We start from the raw sequence: 26008 nt of genomic DNA on the forward strand, positions 1-26008 counted from the left end.
GCAGCAAAGAGAGGTTGGGCCGACTGCCTGCTCACACAATTAATAAGTATCTAAGGTAACATTTGAATACAGCTAGGGAGCGTGGTGGATGGAGAGCTGGGCCTGAAGATGGGGAGATCTGAGTTCAAATCCAGCCTCAGAGCCTTACTAGCCGTGTGACCCTGAGCAAGTCACTTAGTCTCAGTTTCCTCATCTGTAAAACGGGGATAATAATAGCACCTACCTCCCAGGATTGTTGGGAGGGTTAAGTGATATAATAATTGTAAGGCACTTAGCACAGTGCCTGGCACATAGTAAGCGCTATGTCAGCTGGTATTATTCTTGTGGGGATCAAATGAAAATACTCACAAAGCTCTTTGCAAATCTTAAAGTGCTGTATAAATACAAGCTATTGTTTATTATTATTATTATTTCGGACTCTAAGTCCAGAGTCTTACTGACTGTACCACACAATGAAGAGCTTTTTCTCACCTCTACTCCTGCCCGTTGGGCCAGAAAGTGGCACCTGATCCTAGAACCAGATGTGGAAAAGACCTTAGCATTCACCTGATCCAATACCCTTATTTTACAGGTGGGGAAACTGGAGCCCAGCAAAGGGAAGTGATTTATCCAAGGTCACACAGGTGGTAAGTGATGGAGCTGGGATTTCAGGGGACAGCAATGGAATCTGAGGATGGCACCAACTTGTAGAAGACCTTGAATACCATGGCCTGTCCATTTCCAATAATACACCTCATGCCCTGCCTCCTCAAGAATCACAATATCTTTAACAAGAATAGCAGACATTTACAAAACACTTGAAGATTCACAACAACTCTGTGAGGCACTATTATCCCCATTTTACTGATGGGGAAACTGAGTCTCAGAGAGCAAATAGACATCCCAAATGGTCTAGCTCAGCCTTGGGCAGTGGTTTAAATATAGGTTCAAGGTGAGATTTTTGATCGGAGAGAAGGTTCAAGTTTATTCTTCTTTCCTGTGCAAAAGATGAGTTTTCACCTCTTCAAAACACCACCGGGAGTGGGTTACATCTTAACACCTTGAAGTCTGCCTGTCTTTGCCATTCTCACAATGCGTTGACCTGAGAAGCCACTTCTGGCTCACTCTGTCCCCACCCCTGCTTCATGAAGAACAGACCAGCTATCAGACCAAATTCCTCACTTTTTAACCGCCTATGCTAGTACGGTATGGACATGTCATCCCTTTAAGCAGGGGGAGTTGGAGGTATAGGGAAGAGGACACTGGACTTGGAGTAGGAGATAGCGGAAAGAACTCTGTCTTGGAAGTCAGCGGACTTGATTCAAATTATACCACTGATGTTTTTTACTCATATGAGCTTGAGCAAGTCACTACGGGCTTTGGTTTCCTCCAGTGTAACACGAAGGGGTTGGAATAGATCACCTCTAAAGTCTCCTCCGGTTCTCACATCATGACCTGATCCAAGCCTCAGTTTCCCCATCCAAAGATTAAGAGGGTCCGACTCAATGATCTATGTCCCCATCTATCCCAGGTTTTTAATGCTTTCAATCTTACTGATAGAGAGCCCTCGTTCTCCACTACACTTCCCAGGAGTGCCAAGGCTACTTAGAAGACAACTCCCAATGTACTTAGAGACAAATTTAGAGAGAATAAGTTAGAGCACCCCCTGGCCAACTCAGACATCCTGATATGACGTTGACATATGGAAGGGGCCTAATCAGACTCCAGAGGGTTATCTGGTTGAAGAAACCAGGACCAGGGTCAAGGGGAGCGCACTGTTTATTAAGCCTCATTAACAACTAGTCATCGTTTCACAGAGCTAATTAATATTCCACCCACACAGAATGTGAAAGCCCCAGGGAGAGGGAGTCCTTGGAGGTCCCCCAAAGTCATCTTCAGGTCCCAAGGCACTTGTGGCTGGACCCCTTCCCAATACCCTGGCACTTCTCTTCTTTGCATTGAATCAGTGGGCACCAAGCCATGGGCAATGAACCCACGAAGGATCGCATAGCAAAGGGTGCCCATCTAGTCTCGATCAGTGGCAACTAAGAGAGCAGCTGTCATGTGGTAGAAGCCTGGGAATCTCTTCTGATGTGAAAAAGGGGTCCTTATATATAGTAGCCTCCCTGGGCCATGGAATCGTTGAGTGTAGAACAAGATCACGCAGCCAAATATTGGCCAATGACATTCCTGGGAAGGAGGCTCTGGAGTAAGGGGCAAGAGAGCTCTTTGGATAAAAAGAGGCATCTAAAACAAGACCCCTGCTTTCATGGAGATTACTGTTCAGCTTTTCAAAGTCAAAAAGTATCACACAGGTCCCACCACCTCTGAGCTTGGGCTCAAAGGATCCCATATTGAGAGGTGAAGGTACCTTAGTGGTCAGTTCATCCAACTGCTTGATTTGGCAGGAGAAATGGAGGCCCAGAGAGGTTGTGACTTTCCCAAGGTCACACAACTAGCAAATAGCCAAGCCAGAGAGGCAACAAATATCCACGTATAACAATGGTACATAGAAGGCTGTGGTCAGTGACCTGAGACAGATACAGGCAAAGGGCTTGAGTCTGGAGTGGGAGAAATCATGAGTCTCCTTCTCTCTCCCTTCCAGCCTTTGGGGAACCTCTTTTCTTTTGCCCTTTCTTTGCATCTTACAAAAGACCCAGATAAGCTGGAGAGCATGAAGGCCGGAAAAGAGCCTTGAGGTCATATCAAATGAGGACTAGTTGAAGGGTCAGGGAATGTTCAGGTGGGAAAAGACAAGACTCAGGGGAACATGAAAGCTGTCTTCAAATATCAGGAGGGTTGGCCCACAGAAGAGAGTTGAAACTTAGCATCACAGATCTAGAACTGGGCAGGGCTTCAGAAGGCACCGTGACCAACATCTCAATTTTGCAGATAAGGAAATTAAGGGGATGCTTGTGCAGGTACAGGTTGTTTTAGATTATGGGATCCTGGATTTCTGAGTGGAAGGGATCTCAGAGGTCATCTAGAGACTATGTGACAGTGGACCTGGAGTCAGAAGACCTGAGTTCAAATCCAGCCTCAGACACTTAGTGGCTGTATGACTCTACACAAGTCACTTGCCCAAAGCCTACCTCAGTTTCCTCATCTGTAAAATGGGAATCATAATGGCACCCACCTCACAGAGTTGGTATGAGGATCAAATGAGATATTTGTAAAGCACTTAACACAGTCCCTGGCACACACTAGGCACCTAGTAAAGGCTTACCCCATTCCATTTCAGCATTCAGGAAGATAATACATATGAAGGCATAGCACAGATAGAATTCCATTATGAATATTCTCTAGGGGGACCCAAAGCGGAGCTAGGGGGAATCACATGGGATGACCAGCAGGGCAGGGATCTTACCAGCACCAGCAGAGAGAGAGCCCTTTCCCCCATCCCAACACACTCACAGGACCAAGGATTCACCAAAGTTTCTAAATAGAGGCAGGACCACGTGTAGAAAAAGGCCTGGGGGAAAGAGACTCACGACCCAAAGACCTGGGTTTTAATCTGGGCTCTCTTACAAGCTCTCTGGGTGACCCTGCCTGCTATCAAACTATGTAAGAAAATCCCTCAGGAAACAGCAGTCTTCTTCTGCATAAAGATCAGAAGCCAGAACAGGGGATCTGGAAGACTCCTCCCAGCTCTGACATTTCCTGTTCTAAGGCCCCTCCCAGCCCTGACATCCTCTGTTCTAAGGCCCCTCCTAGCCATGACATTGCCTGTTCTAAGGCCCCTCCCAGTTCTGACATTCCCTGTTCTAAGGCCCCTCCAAGCCCTTACATTCTCTGAGAGCCACAAACCTGCCCTCATCTGTGAGAGTCAGTGCCAGTGGCATCTGGGTAACACTGTCCATCTCATCAATGCCTTTCCTATAACAAGGCACCCAGAACCAGTCAGAATACACACCCATGATGGCTCTGACCAGACAGACCACAGTATTATTAGCGATGAGAGGCTAGTATGTTCACATGCTGGGTAAGAGACGAAAAAAGGCACAAAGACAGGAAAGTTGAAGACAAGCATAGGAGACAAAGATGAGTAGTTTGGCTGGAGAAAAACAAAATTTAAGACTAAATAGAAAAAAGACTGAAGAGTCGTGAGTACCATGGTCAGCACCTTATGCCTTATTCAACTAATATGTCATCCTGGATGCCTTTTTTCTTTTCTCCTCCCATATCCAATCTGTTGCTAGTCTCATTAATTCTACCTTCATAACCCCTCGAATATACCCCCTTCTCTCATCTGATGCTGTTACCCCTCTGGTGCAGACCCTCATCATCTCACATCTGGACTCTTACAATAGCCAGTGGGGGGTCTCTCTGCCTCCAATCTCCCTATACTCCCACCCATTCTCCATACATTGTCAAAGTTCTCTCCCTATAGGTACAAGTCTGACTGAGTGATCCCACCCCCCCATTCACTAACCTGCAATGGCTCCCTATTACTGGCAGCACCCAAATATAAAACTCTATTTGGCTTTTAAAACCCTGTAAAATCTGCCCCCCTCCTATCTTTCTATTCTTCCCCTTTACATCTCCTAGACCCCATATAATCTGTAATCCAGTCACATGGCCCCCTTTCTATTCACCCCACAAAACACTCCATTTCCCATCTCCAGGAATTTTCCCTAGCTGTGTCCCCCGTGCTTAGAAATCTCTCCTTCCTCATCTCCTTTTCCTGGCTTCCTTTGAGTCCCACCTAAAATCCTACCTTCTGTAGAATCCTCTCTAGCCCCCCCCTTCATGCTGATTAATGCCTTCCCTCCATTGATTATCTCCAATTTATCCTAACTCTATCTTGTTTGTCCATAATTGTTTTCCTCATTGCATGTTGTCTTCCCCCACTAGACTGGGAGCTCCTTGAAGGCAGGGGCTATCCCCAGCACTTAGCAGAGTGCCTGGCTCACAGTAGGTGCTTAATAAATGCTTATTTCCTGACAGCCTTGGCTGGAAGACCTCTAACCCAGGATCTGGTACTCAGTAACTGCTTAATAAATATTTAGGCAATTGAATTGAATCTCTGGTCCAAAATGTATTTCTAAATAGTGATGGAAGAAATGTAAATAGGGCCTGGAAGGCATCTCTGTCATTATCCCCAGTGGAGGTTGAATGAATCTGAGGGGATGTAGGGGGGAGGGGCACAAGAGTTCCTTCCTGTTTGTCTTGAGGTGACATTTTCCAGAGCAGTTTCCTGCTGGTTGAGGCCAGCATTTGGTGACAGGAGGCCACCGAAAACATCTCTAATGGACCCCATGTGCATGCAATTAATTAATGGATTTATTAATTAGGAAAGGAGTCACTCTTAGGGCTAGAATTGGGGTCACCAGTTTCCAAAGTAAAAGTCCCTGAGCTAAAGATAAATTCTAATTTTCAACAGCCCTTCCAGCTTCCTCAGCCAGAATGGATTCAATTATCCAACCATGTTTTAGTATCACTAAAAGACCTGGCACCAAGAAAAAAAGAAGGGAAATTGGGAAGCCAGGAGAGGCTCCCCAGGCTGACCCACTGGTGGGGTGTCTCGAGATCTTTTCCCAGAAGAACGGCATCAGCTGGTAGAGCTGTACTTGGAGTCAAGAAGACCTGGGATCAAGTCATGACTCTGCTGTTTACTACTTCTGACTCTGTGCCTCAGTTTTCTCATCTGTAAAATGGAGATAAAAATACTTGCCCTACCTACATCACAGGGTTGTTTTAAGGCAGAATATCGGGGTGAAGAGGGGACCTCAGAGGCTGTCCAGTTAAACACTATAGCTAAACAAGAATTTCCATTATTTCAGTCTCTGCCTGGAGACCTGGAGCAACAGGAGACTCACTACCTCCTGAAGCAATCCATCCTATTTTTGGACAGCTCCAGTTGTTCCTGACCTCAAACCTAAATCTGCCTCTTTGAAATTTTCGTCTGTGGCTCCAAGTTCAACCTCGTGGGGCCAAGCTGAACAAAGCTCACCCCCCTTACATATGACAGCTCTTCAAAAAAGTAGGGAATTAACACGTCCTTCCCTTAATATTCCCTTCTCTAGGCTACACACTCTCAGTTTCTTCAGCTGATTGTCCTGTGGCATGATCTTTCCCATTTTGCACTGCGCGGTCTCCAGATTATCAATGCCACTCTTAAAATAGTCGTGAAGAACTGAACACAATCCCTCAGAAGAGACTTGACCAAGGCAAAGTGCAACAGAACCACCACCTTCCTGGATCTGCACTAGACCTCTCTTCGTATGGCCTCCGATGACATTGGCATTCTTGGCTGCCATCTTGCACAGCTGACTCACGCAGTCCCCAAAGACCCTCAGATCTTTTCCCGATGAAATGATGCCTGGCAAGCATTTTATGAACTCTTCTCTGACTCACTAGCAAAATCCAACTCATCCTCAAGGTCCAAGTCAAGTCTTACTTTTTTTTTGTCAAGGCTTCCCCGACCATCCCTCCATACAAATATTGCTCCCTCCAGCACACTGTGTGGGCCCTTTTTTTAAACTACCTATTACCCACATGGGCAAAATCATAGATCCCTGACATACTGACAAAAGCTACTTGTAAAATGGTATAAAGTCTCCATCCAAGAAAGATATAGGGGCAGCTAGGTGGCACAGTGGATAGAGCACCGGCCCTGAAGCCAGGAGGACCTGAGTTCAAATTCGACCTCAGACCAAACACTTGACACTTACTAGCTGTGTGACCCTGGGCAAGTCACTGAACTCCAACTGCCTAAAATGAAAAATAAAAAAAACAAAAAACAAAAAGAAATACATATTCAGAAAGGGAGATGAGCCAGACATGGAGGAAGAGGCAAAGACAATCGCTAGCCAGGCTGAATGCTGCATGGATATACCCATGAAATGTGGTGAAATGACCCAGAAGGTGGCTTTCAGAACCTTGAGCAGATCCTCCAGTAACAGTTTATGAGAGGATAGGAGGAAGAGTAGAGTGGGCGAAGGGGGCACGGGTGGCCTGGGGTCTGCATCGTCGGAGGCACTGACCAAAGGATCCTAGGTTCAGAGCTTACGAGGGCTTTAAAAACCATTTAACCAACCTTTTCTTTACAAAAATTATAATTTTCAGGATTGTATTCTCTCTCTCTCATCATCTGCCCCTTTACCCGCCATTGAGAAATCAAGAAAAATCAAATCTGTTACAAACATGTTACTTAAGCAAAACAAATGTCCACATTAGCCATATCCAAGTGTGTGTGGGGGGGTGAATCCATGCTGAGTCCATCACCTCTATCTGGAGGTGGGTTGTTTCATCATGAGCACTCTAGAATTGTGCCAATTCCCTCACTATTGACAGAGGAAGAAATTGAAGTCCTGTTCTGTGTGGCTTGCTCATGGTCATTTGGTTAGTAAGGGTCTGAGGCAGGATTTGAAACAGGTCTGCCTGACTCCAAGACCAGTGCTCGATCTACTCTGCTACAGATCAGTCAGTCAATAAACATTTATTAAGCATCTACTGTATTCCAAGAACAGTACAGATACATAAAAGTATAGAAACATTATTTTGGTCTGTGTCTTACCATCTCCTCATTAGGAAAATGGGAAAGTTTTTCAAATGCAGCTACCAGTCGGATTCTCCTTCAGCCCATCCCATACCCTCTGGTGGTATTGGTGGTCATAGAGTTGGGGACAGAACTAATGTCCTTTGGGATCAGTCATTCCTTCTCTCAACAGATATTTATTGGGCCCTTGAGTTTGAGACTCAAAGCAAGAGACAGTAAAGACACCAAGCAGGGAAAGGGCAATCAGAGTCACTGCCTTCAAGGAACTTATGGTCAAATAAGAATGATAAGATACATACTTTAATGACTCTGTCACATGGAGAACTATGTCCTAAGAAGGGTCACCAATCCCATGCTCCTAGGACTGTGAGAGAGGCAAGAGAAGAAATCGCAGATGGTTTTTATGGAGGAGCTAGCATCTGATGTGATTCTTGAACAATGGCTAAGATAATTTAAGATTTCCTACCCTAATGCAAAATCAGGGAAGACTAACACTGCAGAACAATGAGGATTCAGATTTAGGGGGTTTTGTTTGCTTGTCTTGTGTTTTAATGGAAATGTCCTAGAGATAACATTGCCAAGCATCCAATCCCAAGGAGTGAATTTTGTAATGAGTGATTTTGGCCTAGAATAACAAATGGTGAAATGCACTTCCCACTCCTTGGATATGGCCTGCTGCAGATGCAATCTGATTTGGTCATCCCTTGGTTCCTTTGATTTTGCTCAAATCTCTTTAATAATACAATATCTCCTCCCTAGGGAAGGAGAGGTCCAGACAAAGTGCTCTCAGAAATTTTGAGATGACAAGAGAATGTTTTCTGCTACGGGCAATCAGGGAAGGCTTCGTGGAGGTGGCACCTAAGCTTACTCCTTTTTTTTATCTTTTCACATTAGTCATGTTGTAAGGAAGAATTCGAACCAATAAGAAGAACCACAAGAAAGAGGAAACAAAACAAAACAGAAGGAAAAAAAGAGCAAATAGTATGCTTTGATCTGCATTTAAACTCCATAGTTCTTTCTCTGGATGTGGATAGCATTTTCCATCATGAGACTTTTGGAGATGTCTAAGTCCACTCTTGGTGGAAGAAAAGAAATTCAACAGGTATAGATAAGGAAGGAGTGCTTGGAAGGTATCTGTAAGCCCCTACCCCACTCGATGATAGTAGCAAAGAAAGAATTGTCTGCCTAGGGAAAACTGAATCTCTTCCTTCACAAAAGCACAGATCTGACCATGTCATTTTCCCGCTCACAAAGCTTCAATGGGTCCCTATTGTCTATGGAATAACAAGGTCCTGTTAAAGACTCTGTAGCAGGAGACAGAGGGAATAAGCATTTATAAAGCACTAACTATGTGCCAGGCACTGTGATAAGTGCTTTACAAATATCCCATTTGATTCACACAACAACCAGAGGTAAGCGCTATTCTATTATTACCCCCATTTCACAGTTGAGGAAACTGAGGCAGGCAGGGTGATGTGACTTGCCCAGAGTCACACAGCTAGTATCTGAGGCCGTATTCAAACTCAAGTTTTCCTAACTCCAGGCCTGGTGTTCTTTGTGCACTATGGTACCACCTAGCTCCCCTAGCTCATACTCTCTACATTCTCATCAAACCAACGGATAGTTTCCTCTCTGCTTCCCATCAATGGATAGTTTCCCCTGCTTCCAAGTCTTTATTCACATGGTCTCTCGTGCTTGGCATCCTCTCCTGTCTCACTTCTGTGAATTCTTCAAAGCTGACCTCAAATGCCACAAGGACCCTTTCCTGACTCTGGGGCACTGGTATCTCCCGCCCTCAACCCTGAAACTACTTTTTAAAATTGTCTTCTCTGTACACATACAGTTTTTATTCATTTCTTTTTTATTCACTTATTTGGACACATGTAGTTTTCCATAGTCAAATGTAAACTCCCTAAGGGCAGTCAAGGTTCCAGTTTTTTTTTTCTTTGTACTCCCTCCCCCAATCTTCCCAACCCCCAGTAACTGGCACATCAAAGTGCTCATTGAATTTAATCCAATGGAGCCTGGAGGTCAAAATGTCTCTCATTTTACCTTGCAGGGCCAGAGAGAAAAGGAGTCATATGAAGACAAATTAGAATAACAGGACAGGATCGCCATAGAGATTGGACCTGGGGTTTTATTGACATAGAGAATTCTCTGCTGAGGAAACTCCCAAGTAGAGAAGGAAATTGGATCCAGAAAACAAGCCAAAACCCAAGCTTCAGTATTCCATAACCCCAAAAGTAACCATAACATTCCTTTCTTCTGAAGAAAACCAACTTAGGGCCACGACATGGGTGCAATCCTCAATCCATTTTGCAAATGAACAAACTGAGGCTCAGAGAGGAATATCACTTCATTCAAGTGCCATAAACAATCACCAAAAAACTGACCTTGTTTTAAGAAGCTTTAAAAACAATAGGAGGGCTAACATTTGAACCAAGATACCCTGACTGAAGATACTATACTCTTTCCAGCCTCCATGCTATCCTCTCATCATCATCCCCTGCTCCCACCAGGATGATGATTCCCATTGACTTAATGGGGAAACCGAACCCTTGAGTGGGATCACGCTAGGAGTTCGAGGTTGACGCAGTGACGGATCCAAAAGGCACAGCTGCGTCCTTCAAACATCACCTATATCAGAACCAGCCATCTGGTAACGTTCTCAAGTTACATCCACCCAGAGCCCCAGCATCTGATTTTTCACAGACACTCTGGCCCGTCAGCTCTTGAAGCTGTTATGGTCAAGAAGATCGATGAGAGGGTGGATGAGGGTCATCCCAGTGCCTGAGGTGAAGGGAAAAAGGAGTTCAGGGAAGAAGCTTCCGCAGCCACAGACCATGATGGGTCCTGGGGCACTGTTCCGGTCCCCAAAGGCTCAGCCTGTCAGTGCTTTGAGGAGTGCTGACCTGACTGACCATAAGAGCTCATGGGCCACTTTTGTGGTCTTCCATGTCAACGGCACCCACACTCCATCCCGCCTCCGAAAGTCAATAGACCATAATGGCTCCCAAGGCGCCATTACCCAACAGCCTGGGTCTAAGAGACACCGACTTTGTTTGCAAAGTCTTAAGTACCGCTCCACTTCAAGCATCTCGTGTGGGTAGCCAGTTCAGGTCCAGAGATTCCTTCAGATTGATTTTTTTTCCTTTAAATGACTAATGCTAATATCAAAATTTTTCCTTCATTTGGGGCTTACCTAATGTATTGGGAGAGGTCTGGGGGCAAGGAGAGAAAGAAAAGACAGGCCCTGGAAAGGTCAACCAATAACCTCTTTTATGTTTTCTGTATAACCACAAGCTTAAGGTCATACATAATTAACCACTTTTTTCAATTAAAAAAAAATTTAAGCAATTTGAGAGGAACTGAGAGACTTTGAGACATCTTTAGTGTTAAACTCATGTCTGTATACAGTGTTCACTGCACTTCCAAGCATTTTATTTTACATAACCACACAGACTTGAGGCAGTATATTATACAGACTAGATTTGGGATAGGAGGACCTGGGTTCAAATCCTGACCCCACCACTTACTACTCGCATTTATGGGAGGGTGCTTGATATAGCAGACAGACAGCCAGCCTTGCAGCCCAGAGGACCTGGATTTAAGTTCTAGCTCTGTGTCTCCTGGGTTATTCACATAATTTATCAGTGCTCGAGGCAACTGGCCGAGACACAGGTTCTTAGCTTGGAGTCCCTGAGGTTTTCTTAATATTTTGATAACTGCATTTCAACATATTGGTTTTCTTTGTATTTTATGTATTTAACAATGTAACTTGAAAAGAAGTCTGTCTATAGGCTTCGCCAAACTACGAGAGGGGTCCAGGACACAACTCAAAGACCAAGTTGCGGAGAAGACCCTGACCTGCACTGGTGGAGGCAATTTCCTCACCTGAGAGTTCCCTATGTCAATAAAATCCCAAGTCCAATCTCCACTGACTTCATGGCATCATAGCTACAGAGATGGAAGGGACCTCAGAGGTCATCTAGCCCAAATCCATTTTCACACATGGAGAAACTGAGACCCAGAGAAATAAAATGACTTGCTCAAAGTCACACAAGTAGCAAGGACAAGATTCAAACCCTGGCCCTAATGCCTTCAAATCCAGTACGCTTTCCACTGAACCACCTATGAACTTGGATAAGAAACGAATATAGTGTTTTAAGGTTTGCAAATCACTTTACAAATATTATTTTACCCTCAACACAAACCTGTGAGGTAGGTGCTATTATTAATCCCATTTGACAGATGAGGAAACTGAGGCACAGAGAGGTTAAGTGACTTGTTTAGGGTCACATGGTGTCTGAGGCTGGATTTGAACTCTGGTCTTTCCAACTTCAACTCTCTTACTCACTTCTTAGCCTAGTTTCTCTTCACCTATCAGGTCAGTTTCCTCAGGTCAGACAAGTTCCCAGACCCCAGATAAGAATGCTTGGATAAGAACTTGTTTTTTTAAAATATACATTTTGATATTTATATTTCAATAGAATAGGCTTTCTTTTGTAATTCTATGTACTTATATTATGCACTTAGAAACTTTCTTCTAAGGAGTCCATGGGCTTCACCAGACTTACAAAGGAGTCCATGACACACAATAAAACTAAAAATTCCTGAACTTAGGTCATTTTCCAGCTCTCAGTACATGAATCTGTACCTTAGGACAGGCAGCAGAGGCCTCTGGTGGCTAAGTGGTTAGAGCATTGAACCTAGAGTCAGGAAGACTTGAGTTCAAAGGTGGCCCTAGATACTTGCTAGCTATATGAGCCTGGGCGAGTCACTTCTCTCTCTGTGCTTCAGTTTCCTTATCTATAAAATGAGGATAATAATAGCATCTACCCCTCAGGATTGTTGTGAGAATGAAATAAGATCATATCTGTAAAGTGCTTTTCAAACCTTAAAGTGTTATAAAAATACCAATCTGTAAAAATCTCCATTTTACAGATAAAAAAACTGAAGCAAGGGGAGCTTAAGTAATTTTTCCAGATCATATAGCTATGATTATTATCCTATGACACACAGTGAGAACAAGTCAATTTCCACCTCTCTGAAATACAGCCACTTTTCAGGTGGGACATGGGTGTCAGACACAGACAAGTAAAGAAACTGGTTTTTGCCATTATTTGGGAAGGGTCAAAGTCATTCCTTTTCTGACAGAGGGCAGAATAACAGGTCTATACTCTTTTGTCTAATGACATAAGATTGTGTCAGGAATTATCCTGTGTGGTGACCTCCCTCTATGAGGGCAGATAATGGACCATCTAAAACTTAGTAGATAAGTTCAAGGTCACTGCTCAAAGCATATACCAAACATGGTTTGTAAACATGAGGGACGGGATTTGAACCTAGGTTTCCTTGACTCCAAACCTAGCACTCTTATCAACTGCTACACATGCTGACTTTTCCTGCCTTGATATAGGGAACTCCCACAAAAAACTCCCCTTGTCAATGCTGATCAGCACCAGCCTGGTAACTTCAGAACCATGGCCAGTTGCCTGGTATCATGAGAAGGCAAGCAACCTAATCACCCAGCCAGTATGGGTCAGAAGCCATCTCCCACAGCTAGTGTGTATCAAAGAGGGGCATATGATCCCAAGTCTTCTTCCTTCCCAAGTCAGTTCTTTCTCCACTGCTTTGGGCTACTGTTTTCTACATACCCCAATGGATTGAGAGCTAGAAGGGGTCCTTGAGGCCATCCAGTTCAACCCTCTCACTTGACAGAGAAGAAAATTGAAGCCCATTGTGGTTAAGTGACTTGCCCAAAGTCTCATGGCAAGACAATGGGCAGACTCAGAATCTGAACTCAAAAAGACTGCCCAGGGATCACTGAGGCTGCATTTGTCCAGAGTGTCCAGCAGCTTCTTAGAAAAGCCAAGTCTACTGTTTATCTGATGGGTCCTATTTCTTCATCATGGACACTGAAGAAAAAGGAAGGGAGAAGAAAGACAAGGAAGGAAATGGAAAGGTCCCCAAGGCGGTGTTCATATTGCCCCAATACAGCCAACCAGAAAGCTCCCACTCTGAGCATCTGTGTCTTTCTTCAAGGAGCAGCATAGACTCTGCACCTCTTCCAGGAAGTTCTTCTTGATCCCCTAAAATGAGGAAGCTGTAACAGACAACATCTAGGGCCCAGAAGCTCAAAATCTGTGAGTGGATACCCTCTCAGCTACTCCTGACCCTTTGTCCTCCCCAGAAATTAACTTGGATTTATTTTGTGTACTGTTTGTACAGACTTATCTGTGTGTATGTCATTTCCCCCAGAGAACGTAAGCTCCTTCAGGGCAGGAGCTGTCTCAGTTTTGTCTTTGTATTTGTCTTACCTAGTACCTGGCCTGGCACATAGTAGGTGGTCAGTAAATACTTGTTGAATTAAATTGAATGTGTGTATATACACACACATTTGTAAATATGTATTCTATACATATGTATCTTTATGTAAAGAGACACATTATATGTAGATTTGTATGGATGACATATGTGTATATATGTGTATGTAGACAGATACAAACATACATTTATACAACAGACAAAAGGATGGAAAGAGGAAGAGATGGAGATGGAGAGAGAGAGAGAGAGGTGGATAGATAGAAACAGATAGAGATAGAGATGGATAGATGGATGGGTAGACAGACGGATGGACAGATAGACAGACAGACAGATAAACAGATGGGTAGATGGATGGATGGGTAGATAAATAAATAGGTAGATGAATGGATGAATAGATAGACAGATAGATAGGTAGATAGACAGACAGACAGGCAGATGGATGGATAGATGGATGGATGGGTAGACAGACAGCTATTTCCCTGAGATCAGGGCCTATTTGTTTGTTTTCTTTTTGTCCCAACACCAAGCACCTGCTTGGTGCGTAATAGCCAATTAACAAATGCTGGTGGTTTAACAGGTTGATTTCTCCAGTACGGGGCTGTAAACTCCTTGAGTTCCCCTCTCCCCCTTTGACTTTGGGGCCTGTGTTCTATCTCTATCTGTGGCCTTCACACCAAGCACAACACTATGCACACAGAAGGTGCTTAACAAATGGAATGTTAGGTGAATAAAGAACAAAGAGGCACCACCTTAGCTCAGAGCCCCCATCACCTCTCACCAGGACTATCGTAATGGCCTCCTAATTTATTTCCCTGTCTCAAGTCTCTCCCTACTCCAATCCATTCTCCACATGCTTAATAAAGTGATTTTTGGATACCCTGGGTCTGACCATGTCACTCACCTGCTCAATAAACTCCAGCAGCTTCCCATTACCTTCAAGAATACATTTAACCTCTTAAGGTTGGCATGGAAAGCTCTTCACAACAGAGCCCCAGTTCTGTTTTTCCAGCCTTTTAAAACAGGACCCCCTTCCACACCCTGGACGTCCAGCCCTGCTGGCCTCCCTGCCTTTCCTGGAACACATCACTCAGCCTTCCGTGTGTGTATCTTTGCACCAGTTACCCCCCAGGCCTGCAAGGCTTTGCACCCCCAACCTCAGCCTCTCGGTTTCTTTGGCAGCTTCCTTCAAGGCTCAGCTCAAGTCTGACCCTCTGCCAGAGGCCTTTCCTGGTACCCCCACCTCCTAATTGTTTTCCCTTTTAGAGATCTTCTATCTGCTCTGTAGATATCTTATATGCAGAGTCATTAGCATGTTGGTTCCCTCATTAGAAATGTGAGCTTCTTGCCTTTCTTCATCTCTCCAGCACTTGGCACAATATCTGGCACATTGTAAGCAAATGCTTGCTGATTCACTGATTGAATGATTGATTGACTGATTGAATGTCCTGACTTTAGTCAGCTTGTGATAAGAAACCAAGGTATCCTTCCCCAAAGTGCCTAGGACCGTTGTAATCCTTGAGACACAACGTAGTAGAGTAGACAAGAGCGGCTAGGCAAAAAAGCCCGAGTTCAAATTCCACCTCAAACAAAGCTGTGTGATGATGGGAAATGTGCTTATGCTCTCTGAGCCTCAGTTTCCTCCTTTGCCATGCTGCAAGCACTCACCTCATCTGCTTCTTGTGAATTTCAAATAAGACAATGGATGGGAAATGCCATATAACTGTAAACTAATAATTATCTGATCTCTCCAAAAATGCTGTCGCTTTATAACTTACAACTCCTTAAAACACTTGTGTTTCACATCTTTGACAACAACCCCACGAGGGAGTAGGACTGAGATACATACCCTAGTTAGACATCTGGAATGGAATAGAATGCAACAAGCACACACTGGCTCTGGGATGAGAGGTCCTGGGTTCAAATCCCACCACTATCTGCGTTACCTTGGGTGGCTCATGTTATTTCCGTGGGCCTGTAAAATGAGGGTGTTGAACTCAATGGCCTTTGAGGGCCCTTCCAGCTCTAAAATAACATTTTACATTTCCTTAGCACATTGCGGCTTACATCATGTTCTCCTTTCTACCAACCCTACAGGGTGGGCAGTGTAACTCTTAACCTCATTTTACAGAGGAGCAAGCTGAGGTACAAAGAAGGGAGGTGACTTGCCCACGGTCACACCGCTAGTTATGTGTGAAAGGCAGATAGTCAGAATTCGGAGCTCTCCTGACTCCAAGTACAGTAATCCTTCTATTGTAGCTATTGTTCAGTCGTTTTCAGTTGTGTGTGACTCTCTGTGACCCCACTGTGGGATTTTCTTGGCAGAGACACTGGAGTGGTTTGCCATTTCCTTCTCCAGCTCATTTTACAGATGAGGAAACTGAGACAAACAGGGTGAAGTGACTTGCCCAGGGTCATACAGCTAGAAAGTATCTGAAGTTGGATTTGAACTCAGGAAGATGAGTCTTCCAGACTCCAGGCCCAGCAGTCTATCCACTGCACCACCTTACAACATATGAAAAAGAGCATCTGAGTAGAAGGCAAAGGTTCCATGTTCCAGTTCAGACTTTGGGCAAGTGACTTCCCATCCCAGGGTGTGTCCCCTCTGTGGCTACCAAACTGGGGGAGGAGGCGGAGAGAGAAGGAGAGAGAGGAGAGATACACACACATACACACACACAGAGATATGGAGGGAGAGAAGGAAAGAGAAAGAGAGAGATGGCATGAGAGAGATGGTTGGGAAAGAGAGAGAAAGAGTGTTGGAGGGAGACAGAGTGATTACAGAGAGAGACTGAAGTCACACTGCTTTGCTGGTGGCAGAAGGTATAACAAGAACACAGGTGTTCCACTTACAACCCTGGATTCTTTGCATTGGACCATACTGCCCCTCATTTCCTTGGCACCATCACAGCTGAACTCATGAAGGGGAAACCGCCAGGAAATCAGATTCAGAGAATTCAGAGGCCAAGGCAAAGCTAGCACAAGGATTCTTGCAGCCCTCCTTTCACCTTTCTGCCTGAGGCAGCCTCTTAGGTGGGCAACTGGGTTGGCCCCACATGAACTCACATGAACTATGCTTAAAAAAAAATTCAAAAGCCAATAGTGTGAAAACAACAGCTTTCGGGCAGCTACGTCTGCCATCTCCTCGAGACAAATTTAGAACCAGCCCAGGGTTTGTTTGCAATTCCATCTGATGGAAGAAAGGTTACCACCACAGACAGCAAGTGGAATATTTCTGAAGTACTGAGACACCAATCCACACTCTGGATCTTTTTAACAGAAGGTTAAAAAAAAAAGAAAGAAAGAAAAGGGAAAAAAATCCTCCAGAAAGCTGTTCCCTGATCTATTTAACAGCACAGCGTCAATCTAAAATAACCAACAGCTAAAACTGTGAGGGATAAGAGGTCATTATTTATTATTTCTTTTAGCAACTCTAAGTGTTCCCAGCAATCAAAAGGAGAGTAAATCTTTGAGAAGCAGGAGCCTTCTCTGCCATGGCCCCCCCTTGGCCCTTTTCATGTCCCCATCACTAAATGGCAAAATGGAAGCAAGATGATGTAAGAGTTCCCCTCCACCTCATCACAGAGCAGTTATTTAAATAAGATTCAACACGTCTCCAATTCTGCTGGTAGTGCCTCCTACCCGCCCCACCCTGATCTTCATCCCACCTCCCCACCAACATACACCGCCTTCCTGCCATGGCCTTCTGTCCTAGGGAATCATAGAGATTCCCAGAGAATGGCAGGATGCAGTAGCCCACTGGGGCTGGCTACAGATGGAGTCTGGTTCATTTGAATGTTCATTGTTCTCTTTACAGATGACAGGGGTGTCGGGAAGGCTAGGGAAGGGGCAGAAAATGCCAGGAACATTTCCCACCCTCCTTCCTCTTTTCTCTGCCATAGGCCGAGGACTCATATGGGACACTGGTCAAGCCTCTCTAAAGAATCAACCTTAAAAGACAGCCTGTATCTCAAGGGGAAAGTCATGGCAGGCTTTCCTGCCTACCAATACCGCACTCACCCTCCCACCCCCCAGCAAGAACACTCCATTAAGCCAAGTTTGCAAAGTTAAGCTTCATCCAACAAAACTGATAGCTTATTTACCGCTGTCATCTATAGAAAGAAGAATTTTGACACATTGTTAAATGATAGCACATTTAGATAAGTCAACCTGTCATATCATGTAATGGATGTCTAAATTCTCTCTAGCTGATATGTAAAATTTATGCACTTCAGAATATCATAAGGTTATAATATTTTAATCACATCCGCATTCTTTCCCTAAACTTTGAACAGTAGAAAACATTGCGTGAAGCACAATCCCTGGCAGGTGCTTTGCCAAACTCTGGCACCAGCCACATCAACCAGCACTCAAAGACAGGAGACACCTTATTCTTCTACTGAAGTTTTTGCCCCAAACTCCATCCAGTCTGGTTTTCTGCCCCACTTCCTATAAGCATCTCTGTTGCTGAGCCAACTCTGCCTTGATAAACACACTCAAGCTGCAACCATGATCATTTCTGTTCCCTGACAAGGAGAGACGCTGGAATTTAAAACCAACCCAATCAGGTATAGATCAGAGCTAGGATCTGTATTCGGATGGAAAACCTCTGACTGGCACTGAGCTTTCCCCAGAACCTCATGTGAAGAAAACACCTAGGGCCCAGCAGTAAAGAGGCCCATACTCTGAATGTAATAAAAAAAAAATTTTTTAAAGGCTGCAAATTAAAGCAAAAAAAATCATAAAGGTATGAAGAATCCTGTTATGGCTATGATACACAGGAAAGCTGTAAAAAAATACTGCATTAGTAATGTACACCATAAAGCAATCTCATAACCAAATGAAATATGCCCCAGCATTATCTCGGAGAGAATTTTATCTGTTCTCATCTCCTCAACTGCTAGCAGTAAGGAAAGAAAAAAAAAGGGAAGGTGGGGGGAGACCGGGCAGCCAGGGGTCTGTCTCTCTGATCAAAGCATTCCACAGTGTTGGATCCCTTCAGCTAACATGCTTTACATATGTCCACAATTCATCACTGCTGTCCACTCTGCCTGTCCTCCCATCCGCAGGTAAACAGCCCTGCTGTGTACAGATGTAGCCTTCGAGGGAATTGTAAAGTGAACAGTTTCCCTTTTCTTTCTTTTTCCTTTCTTTTTTTAATGGAGGGCAGTAGGCCAAGCTGGTACAAGGTCACCTTCCTTGCCAGGATCCAGGGGCGGTGCCGGCAGCATGTCCTGGCCCAGCGACAGCCCCTTCTGCTGGGTTGTTCACTTTCCAGCTCAGCACCCAGACGTAGCAAGCCACTCAGCCAGAACACTGACAATTAAGGCTATACAGAGAGAGGCACAGTCGGGCTCAAAGTCAACCTGGGACCTGTCTCCTCCACTTCCTTCCCTTCGTCCTCCCAGATGCTTAACGGCTAGTGGACAAAAGTTTTCCATTTCATCCAAAACTAATGGTTCTCTACCCACCTCCTACTATTGCCCCTATTTCCTCTCCTGGCAACAATAAAAAAAAAAAACAGAGAGGGACAGTATTGCATAAATGTCATCAGTATTATGTGCCAGAGAATGGATGATCCCTAGGAAAAAAAAAAAAAAAGCATTCAGTTCTGTAATCTGTCTGGAACAAAACTGCTGTAAATAACCATTGGCCGTAGCTACCCATTTGTGATACCTGTATATACTTTCCAGGGTGGAGCATTGCAAATGCGGTCTGTAATCTGCTTAAAAGCCCCAATACTTTTTAAATGCTGGGGCTGTTGCTTTATTATTGAGTCACTGTTCCATTGTATTTTCGAGTGCTCCCATAGGAAGCAGGCAGCAGCCTCTGGAACCCTGGAATATCCTACTTAATAATAAAGTCACTCAATATCCATGTAAATGAGTCCACTCTCCCTTTCCCACTAGTTTCCATGTTGGACTCAAGTCTGTTCATTACTGGTCACATTCACAAAGCTATTGTTTTACTATATGGCAGCTACATACATCTTGTTCATTCGCCTCTTTTCATTTTTCCCTTATTTCTCACTCCCATCAGATGGTCTGAATGTAAACACTGCCCCCCCCCCCAGGTCAAATGTCCTCTTATACATTTGAACAAAGGGCTTATGGTTAATTTCACAGACCGATGGCACTCCAGCTGAACACTAGATCTCTGTGACCTAAAGAGGAGAAGAAAAACCAGGCAGGTCTCTCCTGCCTCAGAGAAGAGATGTGCACCGTCTCAGGGCTCCAACCCCCCTCGACCTACCTACTCTTCTCCCCCCCTCATCCAGAGCCAGTCTCACCCCGTGCACCATTTGCAAGATTGAATATTAGTTGCCTAATGAAAATTTTGTTAACTGACATTCAGGGATGAATGGAACCAAGTGGCAGGGCTGTAAATCTCTACGCTAAATTCTCAAGACCTGAATAACAATGGGACCGCAAAGGGGGCTCTTGCCAGCCCCAGCGATGATTTCCTTGTTCTTCAGGCTTTCTCCCCTATCTGCTTGCCACGCTCTTGTCATTCCCCATGTTACAGAACATCAATCATAAATAAAGAGCTGGTGCCCTCCGAGTACCCAGCTCTAATTTACAAACATTAGCAGGGAATACAATTACAATTGGCCTTCATCCCCCAACACAGGGTAGCCAGCCCAACACGCTCCCTCACCCCACTCTTTGAAAACGCTGTTTTTTTCTTCTCTCTCTCTCTCTCTCTCTCTCTCTCTCTCTCTCTCTCTCTCTCTTCCCCCCTTCTTTCTGCATTTATAAAGGAAAACTGAAAGACTGCTGTATCCAGCCCCCCCCCCTCCCATCCCCCCCCCCCCCCGTGCAAAACTCCTGGGTAAGGGAACCTGAAAGTGACTTTCATATTCCAGGTTATTAGCAGACGGCGAGCTAGCTTTATTTTATTTTTTCTTTTTAAGATGTGAGTGGCTGGGGGTAGGGGGGAGTGGGAACGAGGGGTGACCGCAGCCTGGAAGGGAGGAAGACTAGGAAGGAGGCAAGGGCAGGGCAGGGCAAGGGAGGAGGGAACCACAGGCTCCGGCTGGAAGAAACTTAAGATTTGCACATAGGCCAAAAAAAAATAGGTTGGTCTCTTTTATCTCCAAACTGATTATCTTTTATCTTAAGCTAATGTCACGGCAAACAAGTCAGGATACCATAATCGGTCTGTTATCCGCACCATTTGCCCCCAACTTCTCCCGCTGTGATCGCTACTTCAAACATTTAAACATTTATGGGGGAATCCGCCGCTGCAGCAGTCAGAACGAGAGGCAGGGGCGCGTTCCAAGCACTCCAGAAATGATGGCAACTTAATTCCTCCTTCCCTCCCTCTTAACCGAGTCGCAACATTGACCCCCCATCACCCCCATCCCATCTCCCCCTGTCATTTCCCCTGGGCGCCAACAGGGCGGACCCAAGATGATCGAGAGAAGGGAGGTGGGGGGGGGATGGAAGAGAGATGAAAGAAATAGGAGAGAGAGAGAGAGAGAGAGAGAGAGAGAGATTAAGAGGTTTTTTCTTAGATCAGATACTCCCCTTCGATCTGGAAGGGCTTCGCTCTAAGGAGGGAGAGGGGGAGAGAGGGAGAGAAGAATACATACAACTCAGCCATTTAAAAGTTAACAGTAGTTTAGGCTGCATTCACCTGCTTTGCAATTATCCCAGTCTATTAAGAGTTCTCAGAGGTGGGAATGCAAACTTCCGCGCCCCGGAGCCCCCTTCCCTCACAATTTTGTTTGTGTTTTCTGTTTTTGTTATAATCTAGGCTCCGGACGAGGGAGGATGCTTGGGATTCAGCGACCAGGAATGGAGGAGAGGGGAAGGATAGGGAGGGGAGATTAAAAAAGGAAGAAGAAATGACAAACCCCCAAAAGAATTGGACAGAGAAGGAGAAGTCAGAGGAGGCGACAGAGTCCCAGCGGTCAGGGTCGCCCGCCCCGGATGTCTGGCAGGCGGCGGCAGTGGCGGCGGTGGCGGGTCCTACGCAGCCGGGCGGGCGCTGGTGGCGGTGGTGAAGGCGGTGGAGGTGCTGCTGGTGGCGGGGCGCGGAGCCTCCTCCTCTCCTCCCCCTGCCTGTCTCCCTCCTCCTCCTCCTCCTCCTTTCCCTCTCTCTGTCTCCTTCCCCTCCCTCTCTCCCTAGCTCCCCCTCCCGTGCCAGGTCTCCCCGCCAGTGCCGGGAGCCGGGAGGCACGCAGTGCGCTCCCCCCGCCGCCCCCCTCCTCCTCTCCAGTCTCCCAGAAGTTGGGAGCCGGGGAAAGTGAGGCAAGGGAGCCGGGCAAGCGGGGCGGTAGCTCCGAGAGATGAGCTGGGGGTGCGCAGCACGCCCGAGCCGGGGACCCCCCCACCCCCTCCGGCGCCTTCTCGGCTCCGCTCCTCTCCCCGGGCCAGCCACCTCCGCCACCACGGCCGCCGCCGCCGCCGCCGCCGAGGCTTGGGGAGCTCTCTAGCGCTGCTCCATGGTCGCGGCCGCTAATCGATGATTGAACCGAACAAAGAGCAGCGCCTGAATCAATTTCTGATACCTATCAATGGGGAGCCGGCCGGCGGCCGAGTCCCCCCCTCTCCGGGCCGGCCCCGCCGCGACCCCCGCGCCCAGCGGGCGCCCTCCCTCCCGGGGGCATCTCTGGGGCACCCTGGGAGCGTCCCGAGGCTCCCCCAACGCCGCGCCGCCGGCGCTTCCCCACTAACCTGGAGCCGTCGTAGATCAAACTGCTTCCAATATTGAAACATCGATCCCACATTGGCGGCCATCTTGGGGGCTATTGAAGAGACACACACACATACACACATACACGCACACACACGCACACACACACACAAGAGTTTGGCTCTCTCAGTGGCTAGACTCAATATCTGGGCTGGACTCCCCCAGCCTGGGGGCTGCCGCGGGCGGCCCCCCCTCCCTCCTCTGCTCTTCTCCTCTTGCGCTCTCCCCCGCCCCCGCGTGGTCTCCCACCCTCCCTCCTCTGCGTGTGTGTGTGTGTGTGTGTGTGTGTGTGTGTGTGTGTGTGTGTCTCCCGCTCCCCAGCCCGGCACCAGCTCCTCACCCCCTCCCTTCTTTCTCCTCCTCCTCCTCCTCTTTTTCCTCCTCCTCCTCCTCCTCAACCCTGCTGCCGCCGATCCGAGGAACCGAGAGCGCTGGGCAGCAGCGGCAGCAGCAGCAGCAACCGGCGGCTGGCCCCCTCCGACCCCCCGGAGCGGAGGGCGCGGGCGGAGGCGGGGAGTCTGGGAGCCGCCGGCGGGGCTGGGCTAGGCTAGGGGGATGGGGGGGGGAGACGGACACAAGGAGGTGGGGGGGAAGCGGAGAAGGCGCCAGCGCCGCCCGATGCCCTACTCTCTGGCCCTCTAGAGCTTTTTCCGGGGCCGAAGGAGCGCTCCAGGCATTTCCCCCAAGTCCGGGGGCAGGGTGCCTCGGGATCGCACTTGACTTTGGCTTTTTGCAAACTTATCAATACTGACGTAACGTAGCGTGCGGATCAATAAAGGCTGCAAATCCGGAGGGGGGAGGGGGGCAGCCGGCCTGGAGGGAGGTGGAGGGGAGCGGCTCTGGGGCCGGAAGGGGGACCATCTCCCAAACTGGGGGAGGGGAGGAACTCTGAGCTGCCCCCGCACCTGTTCCCTTCCTCCCCTTCCGGGGAAAATTAGAAAGTTCAGACTTTGCAAGGATTTCTGTTTTCTTTTGCAATCTGAGCCCCCTCGCTTCCTGCGGCCATGGCTCCCCCGCCTCTAATCTATCTGTATCCGGAGATCGCATCTCCTCCCGCTCCCCAACCCCAGCCCGGGGGTCACCACTGCGCGACCTTCCCCAGTCAGCCGCGGGAGCCTCCTCTGGTCACCCCGAGCTCCAGCGCTCGAGAGCGTCCCATCATCATCATCACCAAAATCAGATTGTGATGGGGGCGTGGGGGAGAAAGAGGAGGAGCGGACAGCAGCCCTGGAGGCAGTTCTGAAGCTGGGGACCCCCTGGGGCTCCAACAATTCCCACTCCCACCCCGAACGCCCCGAGGGCAGCCTGGAGAGCGCGGAAGTGTCACGCGGGGACTGGACCAGAGGGAGCGCAGTGTTTCTTCTCGGCTTTTTTTATCGCCGCCGCCCCCCCCCCACCAGCTCCCCACGGCCCGCCCCTTTCTGGCGTCTGCTCTAAGAACACGTGTGCCCTGGCTTGTCAGCCCGAGTCAGGAATCCATGCACACTGCCAGCCAGACAGCATCCTCTAGAGCAGAGAGGATCCCACCGAGGGATCGGCCTGTCCCTGGGGTGTCTCAGGCTACCCCACCCTCTGCTTTCCAACAGCATTCTCTATTTCACAACCTCCTGTACCCCCACCACCACCACCAAAAAAAGAGAAAGAATCACTGTTCCTTTTTTTATTTTTTAAAAATTGTTTTTATGGACAGCAAATGGAAATGATATTCTCTTTTATGACCAAGCCAGGGCTTCTTACATCATTCTTGTTCTGGGACAATAGATCAATACAGAAGGTTATAAAAAAGATAAAGTTTAGAAGAGTTGGAAAAAAGAGCAAATCATGACGGCTATTTTTGATGATTTTCCAATATTTGCGCCTGGGAGTACATGCTTTGAAGCAATTAAAGTTTTTAATGTAATGTAAATAATTGTTTCATAAGCCTCAGATGTTTGTCTGAAGAAGGTGGGATCTGGTGAGCTGGCAATCACTCAGGCTATTTAAGTGAGCGCTGTGCTGTCAACGAGGATACAGTGTTTCTGTTACCTCTCCCCCATACATTTTCCCAGAGCTTGGATAAACATATTAATGCGAGAAACGGAATATGTTGCAGTCCCAAAAGGCAAGCCGTACACCCGGGATACCCAGGCAAGGAATGAATTAAAAAGCCATTCGGAATAAAGCTGGGTGATGGTGGAGGGGAAGATTGCAGGTTAAACCCGTACATGAATTGGACTTTTATCTTCACTCTTTAAGAGTTCAATGGGGTAAATGACAGCCCCCTCATTCTGTAAAATGAATTTAGAAAAATTTCATCAACAGCAAATTGAAACTTTTCAATTGCAGTCATTTTCTCTTAAGCACCATTGTAAGCCTGCATTTTTGACCTTGCTTTTCTGGGTCTGTTAAAAGAACATGAAAAAATCCACATGCAGACCAGCCTCCCTCCCCCTACCTTCAGTAATTTTATTTTTAAGCAAATCAATGTTTTGTTTCTATGTTGTTTTAAAAAATATATTCAACAGTAACATCTCTCTTTGTTTCAACTGCTGGAGATAATTCTGCCTCCAAATAAAGATTCAGGAACTTCCCTGGATTCCGAACTAATAACACTGCACCTTTGGCCCTAATAGAAATTGCCCTGGCAAACATGCTTACAATAGAGCAGCAAGGAAAAAAAAATCCAATAATTCAGATTGTTTTAAGTCAGTGATATTTCTAAGTGACTTAATACAAACGGGTCTCTGAAGAATTCAAACAACTTTAATGGTGAAAGCTGTAGCACCACAGAGAATGAGCTGGCTGCATAAATACTGGATGATGGTGTCTCTCTGTTTGTGCCGAAACATATTAGCTTTGCTTAGTGGGTTATTGCTTTATTCACAAAATAAATTTCAGACGTCTCCCTGCAATATTCAGAGCACACAGTGATAGGATGCCTTATTAGATGTGGAGGCTCATATTAGGAGGGCATCTGTTCCTATCTCAATCTCCACAATAATAAATTAAGCCTTTAAGGATATACCCCTTGACAGAGTTTGTTCAAAAGAGTTGTGATCGTGGGTCGTATTTAAGAGCCATGTGGCCTAGTTTTTTGTGGTCCAAATGGTGGGACAGAGCATCTCAGTTTCAACTTGCTAAACCAGGATGGCTTTTATGATACTCTGTGGTGAGGTCATTTTGTCCCCATCCCCGTAACAGCCACTGGTTGATGCAATATGCCAACACATCTCATATGGGCAGCTCCCAAACTTGACAGGTTCTCTATGTATTCCTGATTCTACAGGCCATGTGATCAATGAAATGACCACAGGCATTCCTCAGCTATGGTAGGTAGTTGGTTCCAGGAAAACACAAGCTAATCCACCATCTGCCATGCTGACAGAATATTGGCCATGGAAGATTTGAGGGACCCCAGGCACCTGCCTCCTGGTCAGGCAGACTACCTAGAATTTCTGGGCTCGATGGCCTTGCCTCTATGGGCATGGTAAAAGATGGGTTAAAGCAATATAGGTGAAACAATGT

The 26008-nt window shown here is 46.5% G+C and overlaps 1 protein-coding gene across 7 annotated transcripts in view; it reads right to left on the minus strand.

The window, feature by feature from the left end:
• CUX2 (cut like homeobox 2) overlaps nt 1–22878 on the minus strand; it is a 377819-nt gene extending 354941 nt beyond the window's left edge. For 6 of the 7 annotated variants that reach the window (XM_027857397.1, XM_027857393.1, XM_027857391.1 and 3 more), the window contains exon 1: nt 22486–22695. In XM_027857397.1, the coding sequence (XP_027713198.1) occupies nt 22486–22587 (102 nt within the window). In that variant the 5' untranslated portion in view covers nt 22588–22695. Of the gene's footprint in view, nt 1–22485; nt 22696–22844 lie in introns of those variants that run through there. The other variant, XM_027857392.1, reaches the window with a different exon arrangement.
• Nucleotides 22879–26008: the final 3130 nt, after the last annotated feature.

The sequence above is a fragment of the Vombatus ursinus genome, unplaced genomic scaffold (genome assembly GCF_900497805.2).
Source record: "Vombatus ursinus unplaced genomic scaffold, bare-nosed wombat genome assembly UNPS02012122.1, whole genome shotgun sequence".
Lineage (NCBI taxonomy): Eukaryota > Metazoa > Chordata > Mammalia > Diprotodontia > Vombatidae > Vombatus > Vombatus ursinus.